This window comes from Zeus faber (genome assembly GCF_960531495.2).
Source record: "Zeus faber genome assembly, chromosome: 12".
Classification (NCBI taxonomy): domain Eukaryota; kingdom Metazoa; phylum Chordata; class Actinopteri; order Zeiformes; family Zeidae; genus Zeus; species Zeus faber.
Genome location: NC_137196.1, coordinates 23069507 through 23093606, shown reverse-complemented (window position 1 = coordinate 23093606; position 24100 = coordinate 23069507). Strand labels below are relative to the sequence as shown.

Sequence of the window (24100 nt, the reverse complement as noted above, 5' to 3'; positions counted from 1 at the left end):
CATGGTCGAGGCGCCTCCTGTCCTTGGCCGCGGCGTGGATATAGCGGAACCGAAACGGGGCCGTTCAGCTCCGAAGGTTGAAAGTTGATTTATTAATCTTGTTTTTTTTTATTATTATTATTTTTTTTTTTTATCGTGCACTTGCAGCGCGGTCCGGGTTGCGGTCGCACTGAGTTGCCAGTTGCGTCCTGGCTGCTGACGTCACTCGGCCCCGGGCGTCCTGTGTCGGCCCACTCTTAAAGGGACAGGAGCCCCCTTTTTTTTTGTTTTTAAACGTGCTCTACTTTGATTATTTTTGTTGTTCTTCTTCTTTTACTCTAGTGTGTAATGTGCAGACAATTTGACTTTTATTTAATTATAATTTAGATTCCAACGTGAAAAATAATTACTATCCCCCCCCATGCTGTGTATCAGGGATTCCTACATTTTTCTGGACATACACCCCCCCCCCACCACCTGCAGTGTAGTACACTATTAGAATAAATATCATGTAAGTATAAAAACATGTATTATTAATAACCCTGTTTAGTGTGTTTGTTCAATTTTTGTTGCAATATTTTTCATCTTTTTTTTATATTTTATTATTATTTATTTATTTATTTATTTTTTACACAAAATCTTTACGCAAATCTTATAACAAATAATGTTCACATTCATTGGTGAGGGTGGGTTTATATTTGTTTTTGCAATATAAACGCAAAAACCTCATCACAAACAAACAAAACAAAACAAAAACGAATTGTGCTGCGGACCCGAACGAGACGCGGAGCCCGGGTCGCGAACCCCTGCGAGAACAGGGCGTACTGTGGCGCCACCGTGCGGCCACACGGTGCCATTACATGGGAGGCTTGCGCGGAAAAGCGTTGACACGCAGCCTCGTCCTGCTCTCAAGTGCGTGTCTTCCGTTGAAGTGAACTAGAAAGGTCCGTTCAGCTGTTGGTAACAGTCTGACATTAATTACAATTGACTTTTTTTTTTTTTTTAAATGAAGTCGTTGAGTAAATGCTTGAGGGGGGGGGGGGGGCGGGACAAAACTAGCCTTGCAAATTCTAAACAGTTATGATAAAATAAGGGATGTGGGTTTGTGTCTTTGCTTAAAAGTGTGGTATTTCACCGGCACCAGTCTCACAATTTGTGAATGTGCAACTGCAGAGTGCATCCGCCGCATCGTCCCCTGCAAGACCCAAGAAACCACATTGCGCTCCCCTGGATTTCAGAACATCCTGTTTCACTGATAAACGATGGTTAACGAGCCAGTGCCATGTGAGGAAATACCTACCCAAATAAAGACGGGACAGAGATCTAAAACATACTGTTAGTTTTAATCCTAGGAAGCATTTCATTGCACAAGATTTGGTTACACCCATTTGAGCTCAACCTCCTGCAAATGCAAATGCCCCTGCACGTCATGGCGTTCAGCAGGCAACTGCGAGGAGCGCATTTCACGCAAGTTGTCAAGGTGACCTCAGGGCATCTTTGACACTTTACGGGTCAAAGAGTTAAAACTTTGACTACGGTAGGATGAAACAGCTGCAGACTAGTGACGCAGGAAAGGCTGAAGGTGGGGTGTAAAGGTCAGGTGGATGTCGTAGGGATGGGTACTGAAATATGACTCCACACCAGTTGACTTGTGATTATTTATTGCAGCAACAGAAGAGATCAGCTAAGCAAGATGGTATAGTCTCAAAAATGCACATAGTAACTGCCAGACAATTTTGAACACAAGAATCTAATCCCGAAATAGAATACGCAGAACAATTTCTAAAATAGTTGGAGATTTCCAATTACATCAAGTGAAATGCATTATGCGCGGCAGTTTTGAACATATCTGTACTGCACATGCAATTGGCTTTACATGGTGAAAATTTAGCTAAACCTGAGTCGTTTAAACACAGTTGTCACTTTCGACTTTTATTTTATGCCACTTTTGAGACATTACGCAGAGCAGCTTTTTCATCAACATAAGTCGCAGAACAGAACCAACAGGCTGTCACTTTTTTCTACCCGCAGAGCAGACGAAATGACCTTCCGACCGTCTAACAACGTTCAAATGAGATTCATTTTAATTTCGAAAGAATCCAATTCATTTTGGGTACATTAACAGGAAAACAATGGCTCTTTTAAACTGGATCCGAACGCTGTTTAACATAGTTAAAAGGTACACGGTTACAACTACAAAATCTTTTGGCTCTAGCAAACAAGCAAAAACAAATATATTAACTATCAGACGCAACAGAATCTTCATCCGAGTACTTAAAGTGATTTCAAAATAAGTGTCAACCATCAAACCATATATCCTCTAAGAACCAATGATTTAAGACAACATTACTATGCAGTCAAGAAAGCAAAAAAAAAAAAGGCACAAAGGAAAGAACGAACACTTACTCCAAGAAGAGAAAATAACTTCCGCATTAACTGTATCATTTTGACCGAAAGAGAGAGAAAAAAAAAAAAAAGGACCTCTCATGGAAACATCGGATCGAACAATGTAACGGCTGCGCATCCCATACTATTTCAGTAACATTGTTTTAGCAGACCATCTCCCCCCGCCCAAAATAGTCTTGATAATAAATGGACTGGAGACTGAGGTGGTTGCCAGCACTCCATCCAAACCAGAGGTCCCGTTTAGAAAAGAGACGTACAGCTCCACCAGCCTACCCGGCGACAAGCGTAATAAATGTGTAACCATGGTGACCGAGAAGGGGGGGCGGGGTGCAAGGTTGAGCGCGTCTACTTCTTTTTGCGGCTGTTTTGGGAACCGAGCGGTCGGGATTCCCTCCACATCGTTTTAAGGCTTCAAGCCCGTCCGGAAAACAGGGGTTTGTCGGAGCTGCAGGTCTCTTTCCATCTGCGGGTCACACGCAGAGCTACGCTGCAGAGACTGTAGCACGGCAAAAAAAAAAACAAAAAAAAACAAAAACAAAAAAAAAAACGACAAATAGTTTTGAATGGACCGGAAAAACATGCGCGTGTTGTGGTCATGTATATATATGTACAAACATTATGGGAAACACTGCTCCCGATAATAAAAACATCCACTCCTACAGTGAAATATGGAGGGCACTGCCTCCGATATGGCTAAACACTGGTAGGCAAAAACTACCTTCTGGTTCTTCGCATTATGGAAGACACTGCTCCCGATAATGTTTTCAGGATGAGAAGCGTGCATGTCACGAGACGCCGGGACGGACGGGCACCGCGGAGCAGAAGGGCGGAGGAACCTCCCCGCCGGATGTTAAGACGCCTCCGCCTCAGTCGCAGAAGCGGAGCCCAAAGGCGAGCGGAGGCGTCGGGCCCCAAGGGGGAGCTCCGGCTGTGGCGCGGCAGTGCCACGGCGGCGCCCGGTGCCGGCGGTCGGGCGACATACACACTTCTTTTAGCAGATGCTGCTTTTGTCACTTGACAGTATAACTGTCAGAATTATGGAAGGCACTGCTCCCGATAATCACATTATAAAAAGGCGTTAAAAAAATGAACACTATTTATAGTGAACCCTGCCACTGATAAATAAATAACAAAATAAATAGACGTACTGTTTCAGTGCCACGTAAAGGTTTTTCTCCTCAGAAGGCCGACGGGGAGCTTCCTCCCACGTCGGCAGATGCCAATTTCAGAGCGTCAACTAAAATAAACTGACGTTTAAACTTCAGAAGGCCCTCTTTAGTGTCCCGTTTGAAAGACGGCCAGCAGGGGGCGGCGGCCAATAATAGTCGATTGTCCGATTACAACTAAAGAATTTGAGCGCGGCCCCCGCTGTGCCGTCTGAAACCAAGGTTAAGTTTGTTTTGGATCGTAACAATTCCATTCGAATGAAGTAAACAATTTGTACCATTTCTTTTGTGTGGGGGGCGTGTGTGAACGACCTGCGTAAGATAGAAAACCTCAGCTTCGCTACATTCATCTCCGTCAATCTTATTAGTATCCTGACAAATGGCCATTCGAAGATTTTTGTTCCTACCGCTAAGGTATTTGTGCAGATTGACATCATTATATATATATTATACTTTTTTTCCTCCCCGCAAAGGCCCTGGGATTATCGAAAGTCAACGTTTTAAAGGTATTTGAACCAATTTCCTTTTTTTTGGTTCAGCCATAGAGAATTTGAGAGAAGTGCTATTTGAACACACCACGTGTGAGCGAAGAAAAACTGAAGGGCAAATTAATTCGTATCACAATTCCCAATAATGAACACACTGCCCCCGTAAGCGGCTGCTTCACTGACATTACCAGCCACCGTGTTTCAAAGCTGCCATTAATTTCTTTTTAAGTGGGGCCAAACCATGAGAACAGGACAGGAGGGGAAGGACAGGCGTGCGGTGTGTTCTAGACATCGTTATGAAGGCGCCAGATGCTCCCCACCAGGGCATTGGCACAGCCCTGGATGGTCCAGGTGGCCAAGGCAAACTGGTTCCTGAACAGGTCGGCGTCGGCGTTGGGGTGGCTGATCCTAAGGGCATCCAGGTGGTCCAGCAGCGCCTGGATGGTGTGGGGGCCAGAACCCACAAGGATGTGGCGGAAAGGGCTGTCCTTGGGGGAGACGTACGGAGACAGCAGGTTCCTCTCCACCTGCGCAGACAGGAGGACAGACATGTTGTTGTGCTCTTACAGAAAAAAAAAAAAAAAAAGTCATCGACCGCTTTGGGGACTCATCAGAAATGACGGTGGCGCAAGAATAAACCCATTTTCAGAGAGAAATATGGCTGAATAAAATCAGATCATATTGACGTTGCGATTAAGACCCCATAAACCCGAATGTAATCCAAGACCGTTCAATGACTTTTGAGGCCTCATATTTGTAAAACGGAATTCAAGTCATTTCAATGAACCACAACCTGGAGAAGCAATGCAAAGCGCTCAACCTGAAGGATCGCTTTCGCAGTCTTCCCACCCAGGCCTTGAATGTCGTTTCCATCATTTAAAGCTGTTCACAGCACAACCTCACCGAGCGCTCTGCTATTCAGAAACTTACCACTCTGCTGCAGGTTCTCGCTCTGCTTAAATTCCGTCACATTTAAGCCTTCAGAAAACATGTCAACAGTGCGTCCTCTAGGATGGAGTCGTAGCGTGCTTTAAATCGCGCAACGACGACTACAGAACACGGTGTTGAGCTCCGCCTCCAAGACACCGCCGACCCCCCACCCGCTAAGAAAGGTGAAAGGAGTCGATCCAACGAGAGAGAAGCGGAAGGCGTTTTTAGCGCGAGCGGCTAAAGCTACAACCTGTTAGCGCGTACGCAAGGAAGTACGGCGCGACAGGAAGGTCAAAAAGGGCCAAATCACATCTTGGAATACACATACTGCAGAGGGACAAAAGTGCATTGACTAATTGGAGAAACGCAACTAAAGGAAGGACTTAAAAAAAAAAAGGCTTCCTAAGCTTGTCTATTGTAAACATCATTATCAGTTTTAAACCAGTGTCGTCTATGTAAATAACATTACTACTAATGTGAAAAAATAAAAACACCTGAATGTATAATTAAAACTAAGTGATGCATCGGCCAAATTGTTTTGGGTTTTTTTTTGTTTATCGGTAATGGCCCAGAATTTCACAATCTGTGCATCCCTAGACAATACACACATTTTTTAAATACTTAATTTCCATTGTCCGCAGTTTTGTCTAAGAGTTGGTATTAGTTGGCTCTTTTTAAAAGATTTATGCTGGTCCAAGCAGCCAACAACAGAGCATTTCCCATGGGTTGAAAAAAAATGGGAGCCTCATCTTATCCTTTAATCAGATAAGAATATCATTTCCACACTGCATTAATTCACAAGCCCACCCGTCTCACCATCATGATGCGGTCATTGATGTTGCGGCACTCCTCAATGTCCTCCAGGTCGCTGTCCTTGATGTCTGTGTTGAGCTTGGCGGACGCACGGTGGTAGGAGCCTACCGCTGAACTCAACCACTGCATCGTCAGGGTCTTTGGCAGCAGCTCGGGATGAATCTGGAAGCAGGCAGCGACAGCAGTGTCAATCAACAAGTCCACACTAAATTAAATCTGGGTGACTTAATAAATAAATAAATAAACAAGACAAAAACTAATGAGGGATCAGCCCCATAAACAAGTTTAATATAATTCCATAGTGCAGTGATTCTCAATTAGTGAGCCACGGCCCCCTACTGGTCCACAAGAGTACTGCAGGTTTGCTGCAAATGATTGGCAAATCACATGATTAAGTGTTAAGCTTTTAACACTTAATTTTCTTCAATTAAGCGTTTGTTTTCTTTCAGTAATAAAAGATCAGCAACCCCACGTGTCACATCCCATTGTTCAGTGATGGGTCATCAGCCTCCATCCCCAGAAAATGAATCGGATATGAAATGATCGAATGTTACGTTGATATTCCCATCAATTTTCAAGCGGAGGGCGTGTCTACCCGGGTGTCAGGTTTCCATACACTGCTGATCGGAGCCGATAAAATACCCGTGACTACTGCAGAGTCACCCGTCCTGGTAATGAATGCCGGTTGCAACCTTTCCCACCAAAGACTAAAGGCAGATGTGTGTGGGTTTTTTGTGCGGTGGAAAAGAGGTATTAAGTCATGTTCATTTTGTTTCACACAAACAGGAAACTAACGAAAATAAAAACCAAAGGGCACACGGCACTACTTAGATGAAAAATGTGCTCTCCGTTAAAAATGTTCTGGACATCCCAATCGACACTAAGACTTAGGCAATGACGAGCAGCCAATGAGATGTGCTAAGATTGACACGTGACATGCTCCACTCTGCGGAGGAGGGGAAAAAAAAATAAAAAATTCACTAATAGTAATGTTTACATTTTCCATTTCTCGTACAAGTAGGAAAATAAGTGTCGCCAGGTTCACCAGCCAGGTAACAAATACACATTTCAGCGCGGCTCTTGCAGTTTCCAGCGGCGAACACTGTGCGTCAACAAATAAGTTAATTATAATTAACAAATAAGTACAGTAGCTAGGTGCGCTATTCAAATTCTAACAGACCATTTGCAGAGCACATATTCAGCAAAAGTCCTGGCAGGATTAAAACGGGGCTCGCATACTTGGGGAAAATGTATCAACTTCAAACCCAAGTTTTCTTTAAAACTTCCGTGTGAAAAAGAGTCACCACTGTAGCGTGATAAAACCGATAACAGAACCTCCGGATGTCTCAAGCCTCTGTCACGGAGACGATGCAAACCACACACACTCACCCTCTTCAGGCTGTCGATGTTTCTTTTGATCTTGGCCACTCTAGTGGTGAGGAGATCGTCGTAATTGGCCGTGTTGAGCGGCAGCAGGTAGTCGTGGACGAGGCGCAGAGCCATGTGACCGGCAAACTGGGCCGCCGTCACCGCCAGCTGGGAGACGCCGTTGTACGAGGCCGACCTCAGGTTGCTCTGGTTGTCGAGCAGGGTGCCGTAGTACTGGTACTCCTACAGAGGGAGACGCCGGAGCTTGAGAATGTTCTCCGAGGGCCGTCGGGAAACTCCAGAGCATGTAGTTTACAGTTTGGGGGCGGCAGCTTTTTAGCCAGCTTTCATTTTGCGGCACAACGCCTCCACATTAACAAACGTTTGCAGATTTCGACTTACTGAATTGGTTAGCCTAAATGAGAGTGAGGGAATGCCAGAGAAAGCCAGGAAGGGGTAGGCAGCATCATCCTGCTTCAGAGGTTCGAGGCTACAGGAAAATGAAGACACACACACAGTCACTTCAGGAGGAGTCCGTACACCTGGGCTTTGGTGTCCTGGGCAGCAAGTTTGCTTCCAAGTTCCATAATACATGCTTCGATTTACATTCCATATACAGAGTCAATTAATTACACCATTCAAGGCAAAAGACAAAAAAAAACACTTTGGAAAAAATGGACAACCCAGTGAAAACAGCCTCCTCTAAACAGGCACCACTAATCAAACTTACACGTTTGTTTTCCAGTCGCCTTTCGACACCTCATCATAGAGAGAAACGTCAGACTTCTTTGGGACCTTTACCTAAAAAGGAGAACAGGACAAGGAAAATGTGTCAAGGATCATTAAATGAGATTGAATTCGCATGAACCCTCTAATGGTAAACAAAATTAGGACTCTGCGAGCTCATGGTTCGTTTGCTCTGCAGAGTGCCCACCTTCCCGCTCAATCACGTTTCCGCCCAATCTTGCCAGGGTCGGGCCAACCACAAGCGTTCATCTAATACGGGGCGGGTTTGATACGATGGCGATGCGGCGGAGCACCGCTAAACAACCACGGTGGCAGCGGCTGATGCAGAACGGTCTGCGGAAACGGCGACGGTATTAAAACAACCGGAGAGTATATTATCTCTTAAAAAGTTTTTGTTGATAAGAAAGATGTGTTTCACCAAATCCTGTCAGAAGTATGGCAAAGTTAAATACTCGCGGTTATGTCACGCGGTTCGTTGCTCTGATTGGTTAGTGGCAACATTTATAAAAAAAAAAAGAAAAAAAAAAAAAAAAAAGATTTCCACTTAGAAACTTCTGAATCCAATGTCGGGTTGGTCATGCTATAGATGTATTGTTTGTGTTGAGTGAATACAGAAGATAAGAAGGCTGAAATGAAATGCATACTAAATGTCTAATCTCAGTCCTGTTTGACCGCTCATTGTTAACAATGGTCAAGTCTAATTTGCATCTCTCCATTTAAAAGTAGCTTTCCACCACATGAATGGTTATCGTATTGTAACAGCTATATGTTCACAAATTTGACCAATCTCACTAGGAAAAAAAAAAAAGACTAAAGCTAAAGACATTTCCTGTATATTTTTATTTGGTTTTGTAAGTATAGGTTCAGGTTTGTTCCCCCCCCATCTAGTTTTAACAAAAGTTTTTTTTTTTTAAACATCAATAATGCAACAAATGAATTTACTTCGGGGTGCACGTTTTACAGTTTTCTGTCCCCCATTTCTTTCTTTATTTTTTTTGTTAGCGGTTGCCTGGCTGGCATTCGTGTGACCGATTTTACCTCTTTCAGAGTTTTCACGATCAAGGTGTGCAACAAGGGACTGGCCGCAGCTTTGAATCCAACCGGACCTGGAAAGAAACCAATGTGTGAAGCTTGAAATTTGCTTGAATGGGCATCATTCTACTGGTCATGAAGTAGCATTGCTTAGGATATAGTCATTTGCCACTTGCAAGTACAACTAGGGCAGGTTGTGCAATCGTCATATAGTTCTTCACACACCTGCAACAACGCCATCAAGATTGATGTATGAGAAGGCCTTTGAGCTGAGAGAGGTCAAATAACCCTGAGGACAAAGAAAAACATATTTAAAGAATAAAAATGAACAAAAGAAAAATCATTAAAACAATGCATTCGTGAAACGTAAATTGAAGCAAGACCCTTTTTATTCCACTGCCATTCCCACCTCTAGCCACTCGGTGGCGCCGACACTCCCATATTCTCCAGCGGTCCAACTGGCAAAGACAATGCTCCGCCTCGGTTTGAATCCATCTGTCAAGGAACAGAAACCCTGTAAATGAGCTCAAGTGGTTCTACACCTCCACACAGAGCACTACGAGATGGTCTCAGCAGCTCAAACTGTTCAGTATCCAAATCCAATGCGCAGTAAGATTATCTTTCAATATATTAAGTCTACATGTCATTTTTTTCCCTGCAAGACCGATGAGGGGTTCCATTATTTTGCTATCAAACTATGACTTTGTTTCCAAAGATAGTTCGAGACAAGGAGCCGAGACGCACCGTTCTTCACCATCGCTGAGATGGAGCGTGCCAGCTCCAGCAGGACACTGGTGCCAACAGTGGATCTGGCAAAGCCCGGACCCCAGGCGTCCCTCTGGGCACCTAGGACCACGTAGCGATCTGAGAAGGGAAGTATGGGAGTAGAAAAGTCAGGTCAAGTTTACTTGTCACAGTTAATGTCTCAAAGAGAAGCACAATTTGGCAACCAAAAAAAGAATAACTGTTTTCTTAATTGTAGTAAAGCAATGAGCACTGGTGACATTAAGGTTTTTAAAACAAGTGTTCCTATTGTAATTTCATAACAAATGTACTTGTATTCTAGTAGCTTTCTATTCTTTTCCAAATTACATTAAAAAAAAAATCAAGCAAGTAAGAGACTTTACTTTATAATAAAGCAAAAATATATCATTTAAATATTGTATACCTGGATCCACCAGGCCTTTGATGACCCCAAAGATGTTGGTGATCTTTTTCTCTGTCAGGATGTTGTTGACCTCCACAGTGATGACATCGTCCAAGTCTCCCAGGTTCCCTATGCTTCCCCAGTCCGCTGGCACCGTCTGGCCACCGAGCTGACTGTGGGACACGCACGAAAAAAAAAAATATATTGCTCAGCTCCTTCCAATGGCACCTGTCAAGGGGTGGGATATATTAGGCAGCAAGTGAACAGTCAGTTCTTGAAGTTGATGTGTTGGAAGCAGGAAAAATGGTCAAGCGTAAGGATCTGAGCCACTTTGAAAAGGGCCAAATTGTGATGCTAGACGACTGAGTCGGAGCATCTCCAAAACAGCAGGTCTTGTGGGGTGTTTACGGTATACAGTGGTTAGTACCCACCAAAAGTGGTCCAAGGAAGGACAACCGGTGAACCGGCGACCGGGTCATGGACGCCAATGAGCTCATTGATGCTCGTGGTGAGTGAAGTCTAGCTCATCTGGTTCGATCCCACAGAAGAACGACTGTAGCACAAACTGGTGAAAAGTTAATGCTGCTATGATAGAAAGGTGTCAGAACACACAGTGCATCACAGCTTGCTGCGTATGGAGCTGTGTAGCCCAAGACCATGGAGCAATGGAAGAAGGTGTCCTGGTCTGATGAATCCCGTTTTGTTTTACATCATGTGGATGGCCGGGTGCGTGTGAGTCGTTTACTTTGGGAAGAGATGGCACCAGGATGCACCATGGGAAGGCAAGCCGGCAGAGGCAGGGTGATGCTCTGGGCAATGTTCTGCTTGGAAACCTTGGGTCCTGGCATTCCTGTCGCTGTTACCTCGCCACTTATTGTGTATCCATTGAAGGACTACTTGTGCCGATCTGAAACAGCACACAGCTCGACACTGCTGGTGTGGAATCACAGCAGTTCCGGAGACCGATCTTGAATCTCCCAGTGCAGGGGAAAATTTCATGTTGACAAAAAAAATGCACCACCAGCAATTATTAAAGACACCGTACATGGTTAATCCCCCCCAATTCATCCATGTTGTGCTGTACCTGAGGATTTTGTAAGCCACGGCTGCTGTGATGGTCTGGGCCGGGATGGAGGGCAGGCCTGAAGACTTGACTGGGGGAAACTGGGTGTGGTTGAAGGAGGGGAAGCCTGGGGTGTAGGGGTCACCCGAACCAAGATGGACCTGGAGGAAGGCAGAAGGACCAGATTCAAAACAGAACCGGCCACAATTTTTGACCACATCTGTTTGGTGTATCCCAAATTCTTATGAGTGACGCAGTCCTGGGAAATGTATCAAACTGGGCAATATTTGTGTACAATTTAAAAATGTTAATTATTCAGCTTCCCTAAACACACATCTGTTCCACTGCAGCTGACACCATATGAGCTTCTGATTTTTGTGGTTTGGGTCAGTAGGAGGACCAGAGGTGCAACCTTTATACATCAGAACTTACATTATACGCCCACTGAGTGCTTTATTAGGAACAATATACTTATACTGAGTAGGGCCTCCAGCGGCTCTCCAAACAGCCTCAATTCTTCTTGGCATGGATTCTGTGGGAAACATTCCTTTGAGATTCCGGTCCATGCAGACACTATTGCATCGCGCAATCCCTGAAGATTTTTCAGCTGGGCATTCATACCGCGAATCTCCCGTTCCATCACATCCCAACCGTGTGCTCTGTTGGATTCAGATCCGGTGACGTGGACGGCCACCGAAGAACACTGAACTCATTGTCTTGTTCATTAAACCCGTTTGAGACAACTTTTGCTTTGTGACATGGTGCATCCTCATGCTGAAACGAGCCATTAGAAGGTGGGTCAATTGTGGCCATGAAGGGATGCACATGGTCAGCAACAACCCTCAAATAGGCTGCGGCATTCAAGCGATGACTGATTGGTATTAACGGGCCCAAAGTGTTCCAAGAAAAAAATTCCCCACGCCACTGCACCTCCACCACCAGCCTGGACTGTTGACATAAGGCAGGTTGGGGGTCCATGGATTCATGCTGTTGGCACCAAATTCTGACCATGGATTACCATCTGTGTGCCTCAGCAGAAATAGTCACCAGACCAGGCTATGTTTTTCCAGGCTACTGTGCCCACCGCAGCTTTCCGTTCTTGGCTGGTCTTCTGCCGTTGTAGCCCATCCGCCTTAAGGTCCGACATGTTGCGCATTTCTGAGATGCGTTTCTCCTTACCACAGTTTTATAGAGCGGTTATCTGGGTTACTGTAGCCTTTCCCTAAGCTCAACCCGGTCTGGCCAGTGGCCGTCGACCTCTCGTCAACAAGGTGTTTCCGTCGGCAGAACTGCCGCTCACTGGATAGCTTTTGTTTATCACACCATTCTGAATAAACTGTTAATAAATAAAGGCTGCTGTGCGTAAAAATAAATAAATACATTTTAACAAAGCGGGAGACCACCGGTTACAGGAATAACTCAAATCAGCCCGTCTGGCACCAACAATCGTGCCACGGTCGAAAACACAGAGGCCACACACACCACCCCCCATTCTGATGGTCGACGTGAACATGAACTGAAGTTGCTGACTTGATTTGAACTGAAGCGGCGTGATTTGATGCATTGCACTGCTGCCATATGATTGGCTGATTAGATTTCAGGACATTGCTTTTCAATCAACATTCGGCAACATTTTTACGACTAAACTGTGTCTGTTGCAAACTTATCTACATCTTGGCTCTCCCTCACTCATAATACCCACACACTCTTAAAACCGTTCAAACACTCACATGCCCAAAGAGCTCAGTGGAATGTGCCATAGAGTAGTCTGCAGAATCTGGGTAGATGAGCACTGCAGAGACGTTCAACTTGGCAGCATTGGCCACCTGCAGGCATAGATTTAGAGACACGGATTCAGGAATGAGAAAGAAAGGCATGGACCATTCACGAACAACTGAAATTCTCCCAGAATATTAACAGTCATCATGAGTCAACATTTCTAACCTTACACTAGGCTTGGACGATTGGACGAATATATTGTCAACCGGCATTTCGCCGAGTTGATCGCCGGTAGATTTTTTGAAGTGGTTTTTTTGGGGGGGATTTATGTCTTTTTATTTTGCTTATTGAATGACATGTAACACACCAATTAAAGTGGGCGAATGGGAACCGGTTTGATATGAAGCCAAACACCAGGCGGGTATACCTAATTTTACCACCAGCTAATGCGGAACGAAATTTCACAAGCGCAGGTTCCACCCGGAAACCTCAAGCTGCGGAACCAAACAAGCCGTTAGCGACATGCTAAGCTTAGCTCCTGCCAATTGCGCATCTGTGTGAGTCAGTCAGACTATGGCGAGTGCAAATGAGTCAACGTTTAAATAATAAAACTGAATTCAACAGTTGATCTGGTTAAGTATAAACATCAATCAGCAAGACGAGATGCCAGCAGAAACATTAAAACGCAGGCATTCTGCGTGGTTCCAAAACCCACCTTCTCAGCCAAGCTGATCTTTCCAGCTCGGACCAGCAAAACCCTCCCGCTCAGGTCGATGTTCCTGTCCTGCAGCAACCTCAGGTCCTTGGCCTGGCCATAGTACGCGTAGAGGACGGAACCCTGAAACAACCCAAAGCCAAATGCTTAGAAGCAGCAAAGCTGAGCTCTGGGGCCACATTAATAGGCTGTAATCTCATATTTGAATGGCTAATCACAGAAGGCAATTGACAAAATGAGGATGTGTAACTAAACCATGGTGTAGCTGAATTTAATACTTTAAATTTTCAAGAAAATAAATAAAATATGCAGACCGGGACTGCACCGTGCGACTTCTGCTGGACTGTCCCCTGCCTTATCCATTCCAGCATTACCATGGCATGTGTGAAAAGGTGCAAGACGGAAATGTTTCCCGACTGTAGCTGCATGCGTGAATAGTGAGTCACTAGCGGTCCCGCAAAGGTCACCCTAATTTACCAGTAACTATGTGTAAAAGGGGGCTTAACAATGGCATAGCTGTGAGTGCTGAAAAAAAAAATAAAAAATACATATGTTTAAATCGAAACAAACCCAATATTTATCTTTGTAGAAAGAGTTCTATGCTTTAGATTTTATTAATTTCACAGTTTACTGTACATTACAAATCAGAGAACCATAAACCTCTATGTTGATTGCCAAAGTGCAACCGCCAACACTGGGCTTACCGTGACTGTCCCGTTGGCACTGTACGAGAGGAACCCGGTGAGCTTCTCCTCTCTACCCTTGAAGGAAACTTTGTTGGTGACGCCAGCCGGCAGCTCCTGGACCTTCACGTAGTGCTTGTCAGTCCAGAACTCCATGTCGTACTGTTTGAACAGGTTCATCACCTTGATCCTCAGCGACTCATCCGCAGAGGAACCGGCCCGGTGGCTCTCACTGGAAAACTCCCTTCACATTAAAATAATGAAATAAATAAGTCACAGGAAGAAATAACAAGAAACATAATTAGCATCTTGATCACCGTTAACATTTATTTTCTTGTGGGGAGTCTACAAAAACCTACATTTTCATGCACTCACATCTACTTTTTCCAGACATTTTTGTTGATAAATAAAGCAACCTACGAGTTGTGGTATAAATTTTAAAGGTACAAGTCTTGATGGGGCCAGACTAGATGGCTTCTGTTGAAGGTGTTGGTCATAGTGTTCTGATACCCAAGTACACTCAAGGATGTCAGAGACGGTTTACTCCGCTATGGGTGTATTACACTAGTTACTCCTTTTCCACTTGTTTTAGTAGGGACATTTTTTTTGTGTTCATTTTTTGTGAATATTAATCCAGATCGGCAGTTTTCACTGACTGCAACTGGCTCTGATAATAAAATTCACCAAAGCCGCCATATATACTTCCCGTGCGTGCCCGACCTTTGCATTTCTACCCGAGAAAGGCAAACCCATTGAATGGCTGTTTCTTAAAAGTACCAGCTTAAATAAAGACAAAAAAGGATAAAATATGGGAAATTTTTCTTTGTTTTTGTTAAACAAAATAACCTATCACGCTAAGAAAACTCAAAAAAATGTAATGGCATAAATCAAAACATGACTCACCTGAAGGCGTCCTCAAATCTGTCCGCGCTTAATTTCTCAGCGAAAAGGGCCTTAACATTACTCCAGTCCATGAGGGGAGCGGCGCCAGTCTCGTGGATGCTCTGGGTTTGTGTGTCATCAAAGGGAAGGGTGGAGGAAGCACAGGTGGGGGCCACATCCTTCTTATGGTGAACGAGGTAGGCAATTAGGTAGCCTGGAGGTGAAATTTGCAGGTGATAACCATGTAGAGTAGCACACAAAAGCCACAACGACAGCAATTGCATTGCTAATATTGCAAATAGAGCTGTCACAAATAGTACATAATCGCCTGATTGCAGTTATTTGAGCTGATCCCGATAATTTTGTAATATTATGATTCCATCATCATGTTTGTCATTTTATTGCTGCACCAAATCAAATGTTATTGGAGTTGGGGATTTTTTACATTTTAATGTCAGCAAATCTCTTCTTCCTAAGGTCCATGTATATTACAGCACTAATATAGGCTCATACTATGATAATGGCCTAAAATTAACAAAAGAGATAAGATATCATATATGAAGAACAATGGTTATCAGTCCATAAAAATCCTACAGTCATTATTGGTCCTTTTTTGCCTCAAAGCTAATACAATTCAAAACATAGGAAACTGCCATTTACAAAGACTTAAGAGTTAACAGAAAACAGATTTTCTTCCTTTGTGGTCAAAATCATCTTTTGCATAACCCAGCCATATGCTCTTCATCCATACACCCACTCCCTTTTTACCAATTATGAAGATGAGGAGGGTAGCTGCTGCAATGAAGCAGATGTTCCTCGGGGTCCGTCCGGCCTTGCGGACCACATACGGGTTACGTGCAGAGTTGTGCTTAAGGTGTTCACCAACCCCATTGGTCCCCCCCTCCTCCTCATCCACATCTGCAGACAGCTTCATTTCCACCTGACTGTTATCGCCTTCCATGTTCTGGGTCAGGTTGAAGCGGGTGTAGGAGCGCGGCTCCCCATTGAACTGTAGAGCCAAGTAAGAGGGAGAGACGAGGCCCTCAACATGCTGTTCACTACTTGGGAGATCATTCAATACAAACTAGAAATGTCAGCAGTGAGACATTGAATAAGGTGTTCAGTGTGAGCTCCTGGAAATACTCTGCCTCAGACCAGTTTAACATTTAATGCGTATAAAGTTCCCCTCCAAAAAGGGGTCGTCTTAAGAGTTTGGTTTCCAGTGGACAGTCAATGTTCATATTCAATAATTCTCAACAGCATTCTAAAAAAAGGCATTATAACCAACCAGCATCATCTAAGTGAGGCATTACAACGGACAAATTTAACTGATTGTGTCATGGTGTCAGTTCAAAGTGTATGACTAGCCTATGTTCTACATTAGCTTTCCTTTTCTAATGGTTGAAAGGAAACCCTTAAATCCTCCAGTCATTTTCTCCAATACTATTTTCAGTGCAGACATCACAAGGCCTCAGGTTGTTTCTATTGTTGGAAGGCAGACTTCTTTAAATAGGAGCCTTTAGGTTTGATGCACAAATACTCACAATTTTGGAAATGGTTGACCTCGCCTGGTCCATTTTTTGCTTCTCAGGAGTCTAAGAAAACGCATGGAAACAAGGAAAAAAGTTTAGTTACAAAGTAAAGAGTCCTGCCAAGACACCCACCATCCTGCCTGGTAGTAATACCTCTTCATTTAAAACCGTTGTGTTTATCGTAAGTGTTGCACATTGACAGTTTGTTCATATTCTGTTTCGTTTCTTGAAAATAACAGGCTGTACAGAGAGCGCGTCCCACCTCTTGTCCAAATATCCACAGCGGTTCCTACGGTGCTAGCAAGGAATACAGCACTGTTTTCAGGTACATGATACCAGCGGCCAGAGCCATGAGGTCAACAAAGACTCCATGGGAAGTCCGTGCTCAGTAGAATACAATAGGAAATCAACCGCCCATGGGCTCCAAATAAGCTGTCCGGACAAACAAAGCTGGGTTCAAGGAGTTAGTGGAGCAGTGTTTCCCAGTAATACAAGACGGCAGAGTATTTTAACACTTTTTGATGTCCAGTTTGTGTAATGAATGCTGTGTATGCGAGTGACGCTTGTTACGCAAGGTGGCACAAAGGTTACGCTAAAGTTAAGCTCATCCACACATATTCATGCCTTTCCTATTGGAGAATATTTGATCTTTTTTTTTAACGCTGAAATTCAAATACACTCAAGGAATGCAGCTTTAGGAATAAAGTATGAAAATAACACATTTCTAAACACTCAAAAAATAACAACTCAATTTATGGACCAAGATAAAAGGTCCCACACAATCTCATTCCTCTAAAGCAGTGAGACCCAAATGCTCTTTCAGACACAAGCATTCCACTCCTTTGCAAATAACCTACATCCATGACCCGGCGGCCATAAAACCCTCATATTGTGACATTTCTATAACCAGTTGTATTTGACCTCCACTTCAATCTCCAATGCTTCACTAGTTCAGTGTAGCATTGACTATAACCAGAACACACAAAATGTGTACTGAACAATTTCTGAAAACATGTCTACTACTAGGCACAAGTGTCGCATTAGTATACTATGGCAAAATTGGACTGAGCAGCGCAAACTTCCGATAGATCGTGACTTAATACTATGTCCCCGTCTGACCTTTGCAGAAGAACAAAATAGCCCGAAAAACTCTATAACATGGGTGGATGTTATCAACCCATTTGGAAGGCCAATCCAACCGCTAGTAACAAGATAAGATTGCAACTGCAGCACGGTCCTTGGGTGTGAATCAACTCAAAAGTTTTGCGAACAAAAGCATTAAGCTTACTAGCAAAAATGTTGGCTTTGAAAACGGATGTGTCTCCCCGCTAAACTGTGAGAAAGGACTTTAAGATGGATTTTTTTTTTTATTATTAGCAATAAAAAAAGAAAGTGGGGGGGTGAAAAAAAATTCAGAAAAGAATAGTGTGTTTGTTACAGATGCAGGGAAATGTGTCGTGGGTTGTGCTACTTAAGATTATCTGCAGTTACGCAAAATCAGCCCAGAGCTGAGCGCCAACCAGATAAACCACAATTATTACACAATATGCCTTAAAGGCTTAAAGGTTTATTTGCAAATAAACACCATAACGACCTAGAGACAACCCTTTTGACTTGTAGAGATCAGACAGCCCGTTCTTAAAGCTTTATCTAGGATCTCACATACCAAACGCCCACACCAAGGTTCAATTTTTAAAGCGCTTAGCCTGTCTTTCAGTTAGGGAAAGCAGTGGATTAGCGATCCAAGTTGTAGTTTGGTTCAACACATGAGGGGAGCACGTACACATAGCTTCGCACCTTCGTCAGTCAAATTGAATCTCACTGACCGTTTCTAGTCGACCCTGCAATAACTGTAAAAAAAAATCTATAATAATAATTTGTAGTACCATCCCCTAGTCATTCATCCCGCTCTTAACAGCCTTCAAACCATGCTTAAAAGGCATGTCGTCCGTCCATTGAACCGCTATCAGAGAAACATGTGCTAAAGGAAGATAGAGAGAGGGAGCTCAGGTCACACCCTACCCGGAAGCACACCCACATATTAGGATCAAATGAGGCCAGCAGACAATGCCAGGCGACGCAGCCATTCCCAAGCTTAAGAATTCCGCAGCCCAATTTGAAATCTGAAAAACTTTGGTAGCCCACCCAAACCATTAATCACAACGCACAAGACTAAGATGAAGCATTTCCCTATATATTTTTGATTTAATAATTCTGTCAATCATGAATCCCCGCCCCAATGACGAGATATAAGGAACGACCCCGATCAAAAATAGATCAGATAAATTAAGACTAACATGTAATTTGAGTTCCATGGTTAATTTTATCACTTGTGATTATTTTTTTATGTAAATAAATATTTTATTTCATTACAAAACGTAAAAACCTTTTTTGTCATTATCGTAAATGACCTTTCAGGGCCCACACTTTGGGAAACACTGTGCTAGACAATATAGCCAACAAAACACACTACGCCTTGTAATGGAGACGCAAGTTACTTCACCATTGAACTGAAAAACCCTCGATTCAACCCACCTGGACAGCTTTGTTATTATCCAGACTAGTAGCTTACAAAACATGGCTGATATGAGAGAATACACCAATATTGAATAGGTGAAAAGTATACTAGTGTAGCACCTCCCCAGAAAGGTCAGGAATTGGATTATGTAGTGGTTATTGTATCTCTTTTCCCCTGAACACACAAAAAATTGTAATAAAAAAAAACAAAAAAACGTACTAAACACCGAGACCACATTTTGGTGTGGCAAATTTTCAGCACAAGTGAAAAACCAGCAAGGGACTCAAGGATGGAATTACCATTGCCTTCGGGACGCTCTAGTTTTGCATTTCATGGTGGCATGGTACACCATTGTAAAATCCTATCCTCTTATATATTTACCACTATAATTGGGCGGTGACAGCCCGTTTGTGTGCATCGCACACCATTCCGCCGATCGCCTATTGACGATAGAATTCAATTGTGGCTAAAGATTTCAAATAATCATCTTGGGTGTGGCTCATTGTCTGACGGAGCTTCTCCAAGGAAATTTTGAGTGTCAAACACCTCATTTCCTGCGATGTGGTGAATTGTTATGCACCAATTTGTGCCTTTTCTGTATCCATTTATGGCAGAAATGTCTTTCTGTATGCAAATGAAACTTGTTTGAAGGGACAAATGCCAGGTTCTAAATATTGAGGGGGACATATCACCTGCAAGCCCGCCCCGAAATCCAACTATTTAAGGGGTAGCTCTCTCAGATGAACAAAGGTAAATGAGAATGTTAACTGAGCCATTCACATGCTCTTTACTCCATTAGAAGAAAAATATTGGGAATACAACATTTAACAGGATTTTTTTTTCCCCTTCATAAAATGCCTTGTTTTCATTATAATTGTGTAATTTGTTTTAGAGGATGTTAATTGAGTCCAGTGACAATAAATCATTATAAATAATGTTATATTGTTTTGTACTGGAATAAATATCAACAAAATATTTCATGCAAATTTCCTAGTTGATGTAAAAGAAATGCTTGGGAGCCGTCAGAGCCGTCTCTTTTCAACACTTCTGCAAGTGCGTCTCCTCCAACATTGTCTTTGAGATCACAATCTAGCTCATATCCATAACTTTAACTAATCTTATGGAGCGTGTACCGGTGCCTACCAGCATTTCTTACGCGCTGCGGTTCTGTCCTCTCAACTAGACAAATCAAGGGGATATAATGTAATAATGTAGTGTATCATATTTCACTGAATCGGAGGGCACTTTTCCTTTAAATGATTAGAGCGCAGAAACTGCGAGCTGCCGGCAGCTGTTTCCGCTTCAGCGATGCAGTACAGTTTTTCGGATAACATTAAAGATCACATTTATTTTTCTGGGCTATTTTGCCGGAACACAGTTCACTTGCCCTGGGCAAGCCTTAATGGCAAGCCCTGCTACCAACATATTATTTGGTTATAGCTCTATAATTATATCTCAACTTAATAATACTGGCTACAACATCATGTTCTACTAGCCTAGCTTTTCCATCAGAAAAATGTCAATAACTTTTGTATTCTAAAAGTGATAAGACTTGATTGAAAGATAAGACATTCCAGTCTGTCAATGGGCCAACATCCAAAATGCCGTGTCTACCCGGTTGTCATGTTTCCATCAGAGGCCAATCTGAGCTGGAGCCAACAAATCTGACTATTGCAGGGTCATTTGTCCTGGGAATTAAACCCGGGTGTAACCTTTCCCACCAATGACAAATGTTAGAGGGTGTTAGCAGTGGCAAAGGGGTATACAGTAAGTGTCTGCGTGCTACAGAGAGCTTAACTTGAACTTAAACTGAAGCCGAATCATTTGAGGTAAAGAGAGAACAACCTGTCTATCCTGTTGGTGGACGCCAACAAGTGTAGTGTGCATTGCATCGGGGAATGACAAATATCCTCTAGGCAACAACTATATAACACAAGTAATGATTGCAGACAAAGGAACTAGCCTTCTTGAGTGGGAAACCAAAGAACCCATGTCAGATGCAGAGATGCTGCAAAAGTCATTTTTCACAGCTTTGACATGAAATCATTTGGAAAGAAATTGGATTAATGGCCGTACCAAGGTGTATAATATTTTAATGACTTTCTAAATGATAAAAAGAATAACAATAATGGATGGACAAGTTGAACCTTGCACACATTCTGAAGTGATACAAAACTTTAAAATCAGTATTTGTTCTGGGTTTGTTTTTTTTACTTGAAAACCTTACCTAGATAAATAGAATGTTAAATCATTCCATGTATTTATGTATTTTAAACATGTGTAATATTCTGAGCTTCTTGCTTCAAAGTTCTCCCAATCAGCCTTACCCATGTTGAATATAATCTACTGCATAATAAATAATGAGGAGTCAAGTCAGAAAGGCAGTGTACGGACGGGTGAGGGTAGAACATGGCGAGAGAGGGGTCAGGGGTGTGTAGGAGTTATTGTGCAGTGGCAAATCATGTGAGAGTCACATTGAAGAAAGCCCCAAGTAGCCCATAGGAATGTAAGCCAGCCAAAGAATAGTGAGGCAGGCAGTGCCGTTGGTAAGAGATCAGAGATGTTCCCAAAATGGCATTGGACTCCACTGGCTCACAATCACACTATCTGGTTACAACCTTTCTGTAAGGGCAATACGGGGCCACCCATTGGGCAATAACAACGATTAAACACACATTGACAGAAATACTAAGTTTGTCAATTATCGATAACAGAGGTGAAACAAGCTAAATTCTTTGGAATTTTGAGTGACTCAACCCTGTTAACCATTGAATCCAAGGGCAAAGAATTACATACGACAGGGACAGAAACGGCTGCTTGTTTGAGCACAGCAGCTAATGTAACTAGGGGGGACAGCTTGTTGTATCCAGAGCAGCGTTTTACACAATATACCAAACAGATTATTATATTAGGAATTTATTCTGTTGCGGTTCGGTGAAATATAACTGAAGTTGTCCAACATGTACACAAATTACAGAAATAGTCAGAAATACAAAATATATCAAATATGATACTATTCACAGTAATAATTATTGTTGCCATTATGGCCAGTGAGCTTTATTACAGCATGTACAGAGGACATCGCCATCTCGGATAGACGGCATAAAAAAACAAAAAAAAAAATCAATCGGGTTAGAATATCGAACCGAACAATCAGAGGTCGTTGTGTCGTCACAAGACGTCAAGCGCCACAAAGAACCCGGATGTGAGACGAGCTCCCCACACGCAGAGCTTTCGTGTCAAGTTCACCTGCTGCTCCTGGAAAGGTTGCGGCGGTGGGGGTTTTTTTTTTTTTAGGTAATGACTCAATCCATAGCCAAGACACCGCTTTTTTTTTATTGTATTACTATAATAATTATATATATTTTTTTATTACCAGGGAGAGAGAGAGAGATAAGACACACATATACATCCATATTAACACACGGCGTTCTGCACACCCCTTCTTCGACGCTTATGTCACTGCATCCCACTTGCATTGCGGCATATGACGGATAAAAACATGGAGCTCTAGATTGTTCTACATGAGGCCGGCGGGGCGCTGGAACGCAACACCTCGGAGGTGCGCACGCAGGCCCGGGTTACTTCGGCGCCTTCCGAACCCATCCCGATAGCCGCCGCGGCAGCCATTAGCCAGCCCTGCACATGGCCCCGTACGTGCGCAAAGTGGAAGAACACCGGCAGAAGACGCGCGCCCGCCCTCCCGCCGACCCCGCCCGCGGCCCCCGCCGGCGTCCCGGGACCCCTGGGGCGGAGTGGCGGGGGACGCACGGCGCGGACGTTTTGAGACGTGACTGGCGGCGTCGCTCGTTATGGCGCCGCGGACAACGTCACAAAACCGGGTCCCGCCTCGTGGCTGCCTCCGTCTCCGGTTAATCGCACACGAGTCGCGGCTTACGAAACGTTAATTCCGGTCGTTGTTTTTTGTGTGTGTGTGTGTGTGTGTGTTTATTAAATGAATAAACGGCGACTGTCGGCGAGCGCGGCGCCGGAGACGTTGGGAGGGAGCCGACGCCAACGCGGCACCCGGCGACCGGCACACGAGGATGGACGAGGCGACGCCGACCTCCTCCAAAAAAAAAAAAAAAACGTGCACATCTTTACAACGACATGGCCGGCGCGGCGAGAAGAGCAGCGTCCCCTCACCTGCTCGCCGGTGCCGCCGTCTGTCCTCGCTCAGCGCGCCGCCTTCGTCGCGGGTCGTCCTCCCGGTCGTCGCGGGCGTCCGTCAAGCGTCGGCGCGACCTTGGACCACGCTGCTTTATCGAGCGGGGCGGGGGCAGCCGCTGGGCACGTCACTTCCCTTGGCGCGAGTTCTCGCGAGGCTTTGGTCCGCCGGCCCACGTCCCGGACGACGGGACGAACCGGGAAAACCAACTCAAGCGACTCGTTCTGTGTTGTTTGTTTTTTGTTGTTTGTTGTTGTTTTTTTGTTTGTTTGTTTTTACGCTGAGCATTCATTCATAATAAAAATGAAAATAAATGAAAAAAATAAACAACAGATGAATACATGAATTTCAGTTGGTAATTAAATGAATCAATCAAGATTCAATGAATTCAATTCAATCAAATGACATCCTATAAATTAATTAAAAAAAAAAGGTTTTGTTACATTATATTTTATTTTGTTTTATCGTCCGACAACCTAATAGAATACAATTGCACGGATGAATTAAACATTGTGATCTTACTTTTTTTTTTTCATCAATTTGCGGGCCAGATTTTATGATACATCGTAAACCTGTAGCGGGCCACATTCAATTGTGACACAGGACGGGTGTGGCCCCCGGGCCTGTGGTTGGGGGCCCCTGCTTTACGTGCTTGCTCTTTTGCAAAGTCACCCATTTCTCCAGTTACATGCCTTTTGTTTTCAAGGTCTCCGATCATTCCAGAAGGACTCACTAACTATAAAA

General features: G+C 43.7%; 1 protein-coding gene across 1 annotated transcript; it reads right to left on the bottom strand.

Annotated features, from left to right (window-relative positions):
- Window positions 1-1623: 1623 nt before the first annotated feature.
- LOC307238098 (transferrin receptor protein 1-like) lies at window positions 1624-23433 on the bottom strand. The gene is made up of 18 exons (XM_080010954.1): window positions 23335-23433; window positions 16683-16733; window positions 15907-16147; window positions 15160-15352; window positions 14278-14500; window positions 13574-13696; window positions 12870-12965; window positions 11161-11300; window positions 10098-10249; window positions 9674-9793; window positions 9339-9424; window positions 9155-9218; window positions 8936-9003; window positions 7881-7951; window positions 7553-7640; window positions 7172-7393; window positions 5786-5944; window positions 1624-4566 (listed from the first exon to the last, which is right to left on the bottom strand). The coding sequence occupies exons 2-18, from the start codon at window positions 16713-16715 to the stop codon at window positions 4324-4326; spliced, it is 2322 nt and encodes a 773-aa protein (XP_079867080.1). The 5' UTR covers window positions 16716-16733; window positions 23335-23433; the 3' UTR covers window positions 1624-4323.
- Window positions 23434-24100: the final 667 nt, after the last annotated feature.

Coding starts and splice junctions, on each gene's coding strand:
- LOC307238098 (XM_080010954.1), bottom strand. CDS start 16,715: ATGGACCAGGCGAGGTCAACCATTTCCAAAATT. Junction 12,966..13,573: donor AGATCAGCTTGGCTGAGAAG/GTGGGTTTTGGA, acceptor CTATGCCTGCAG/GTGGCCAATGCTGCCAAGTT. Junction 4,567..5,785: donor TCAATGACCGCATCATGATG/GTGAGACGGGTG, acceptor CTGTCTGCGCAG/GTGGAGAGGAACCTGCTGTC.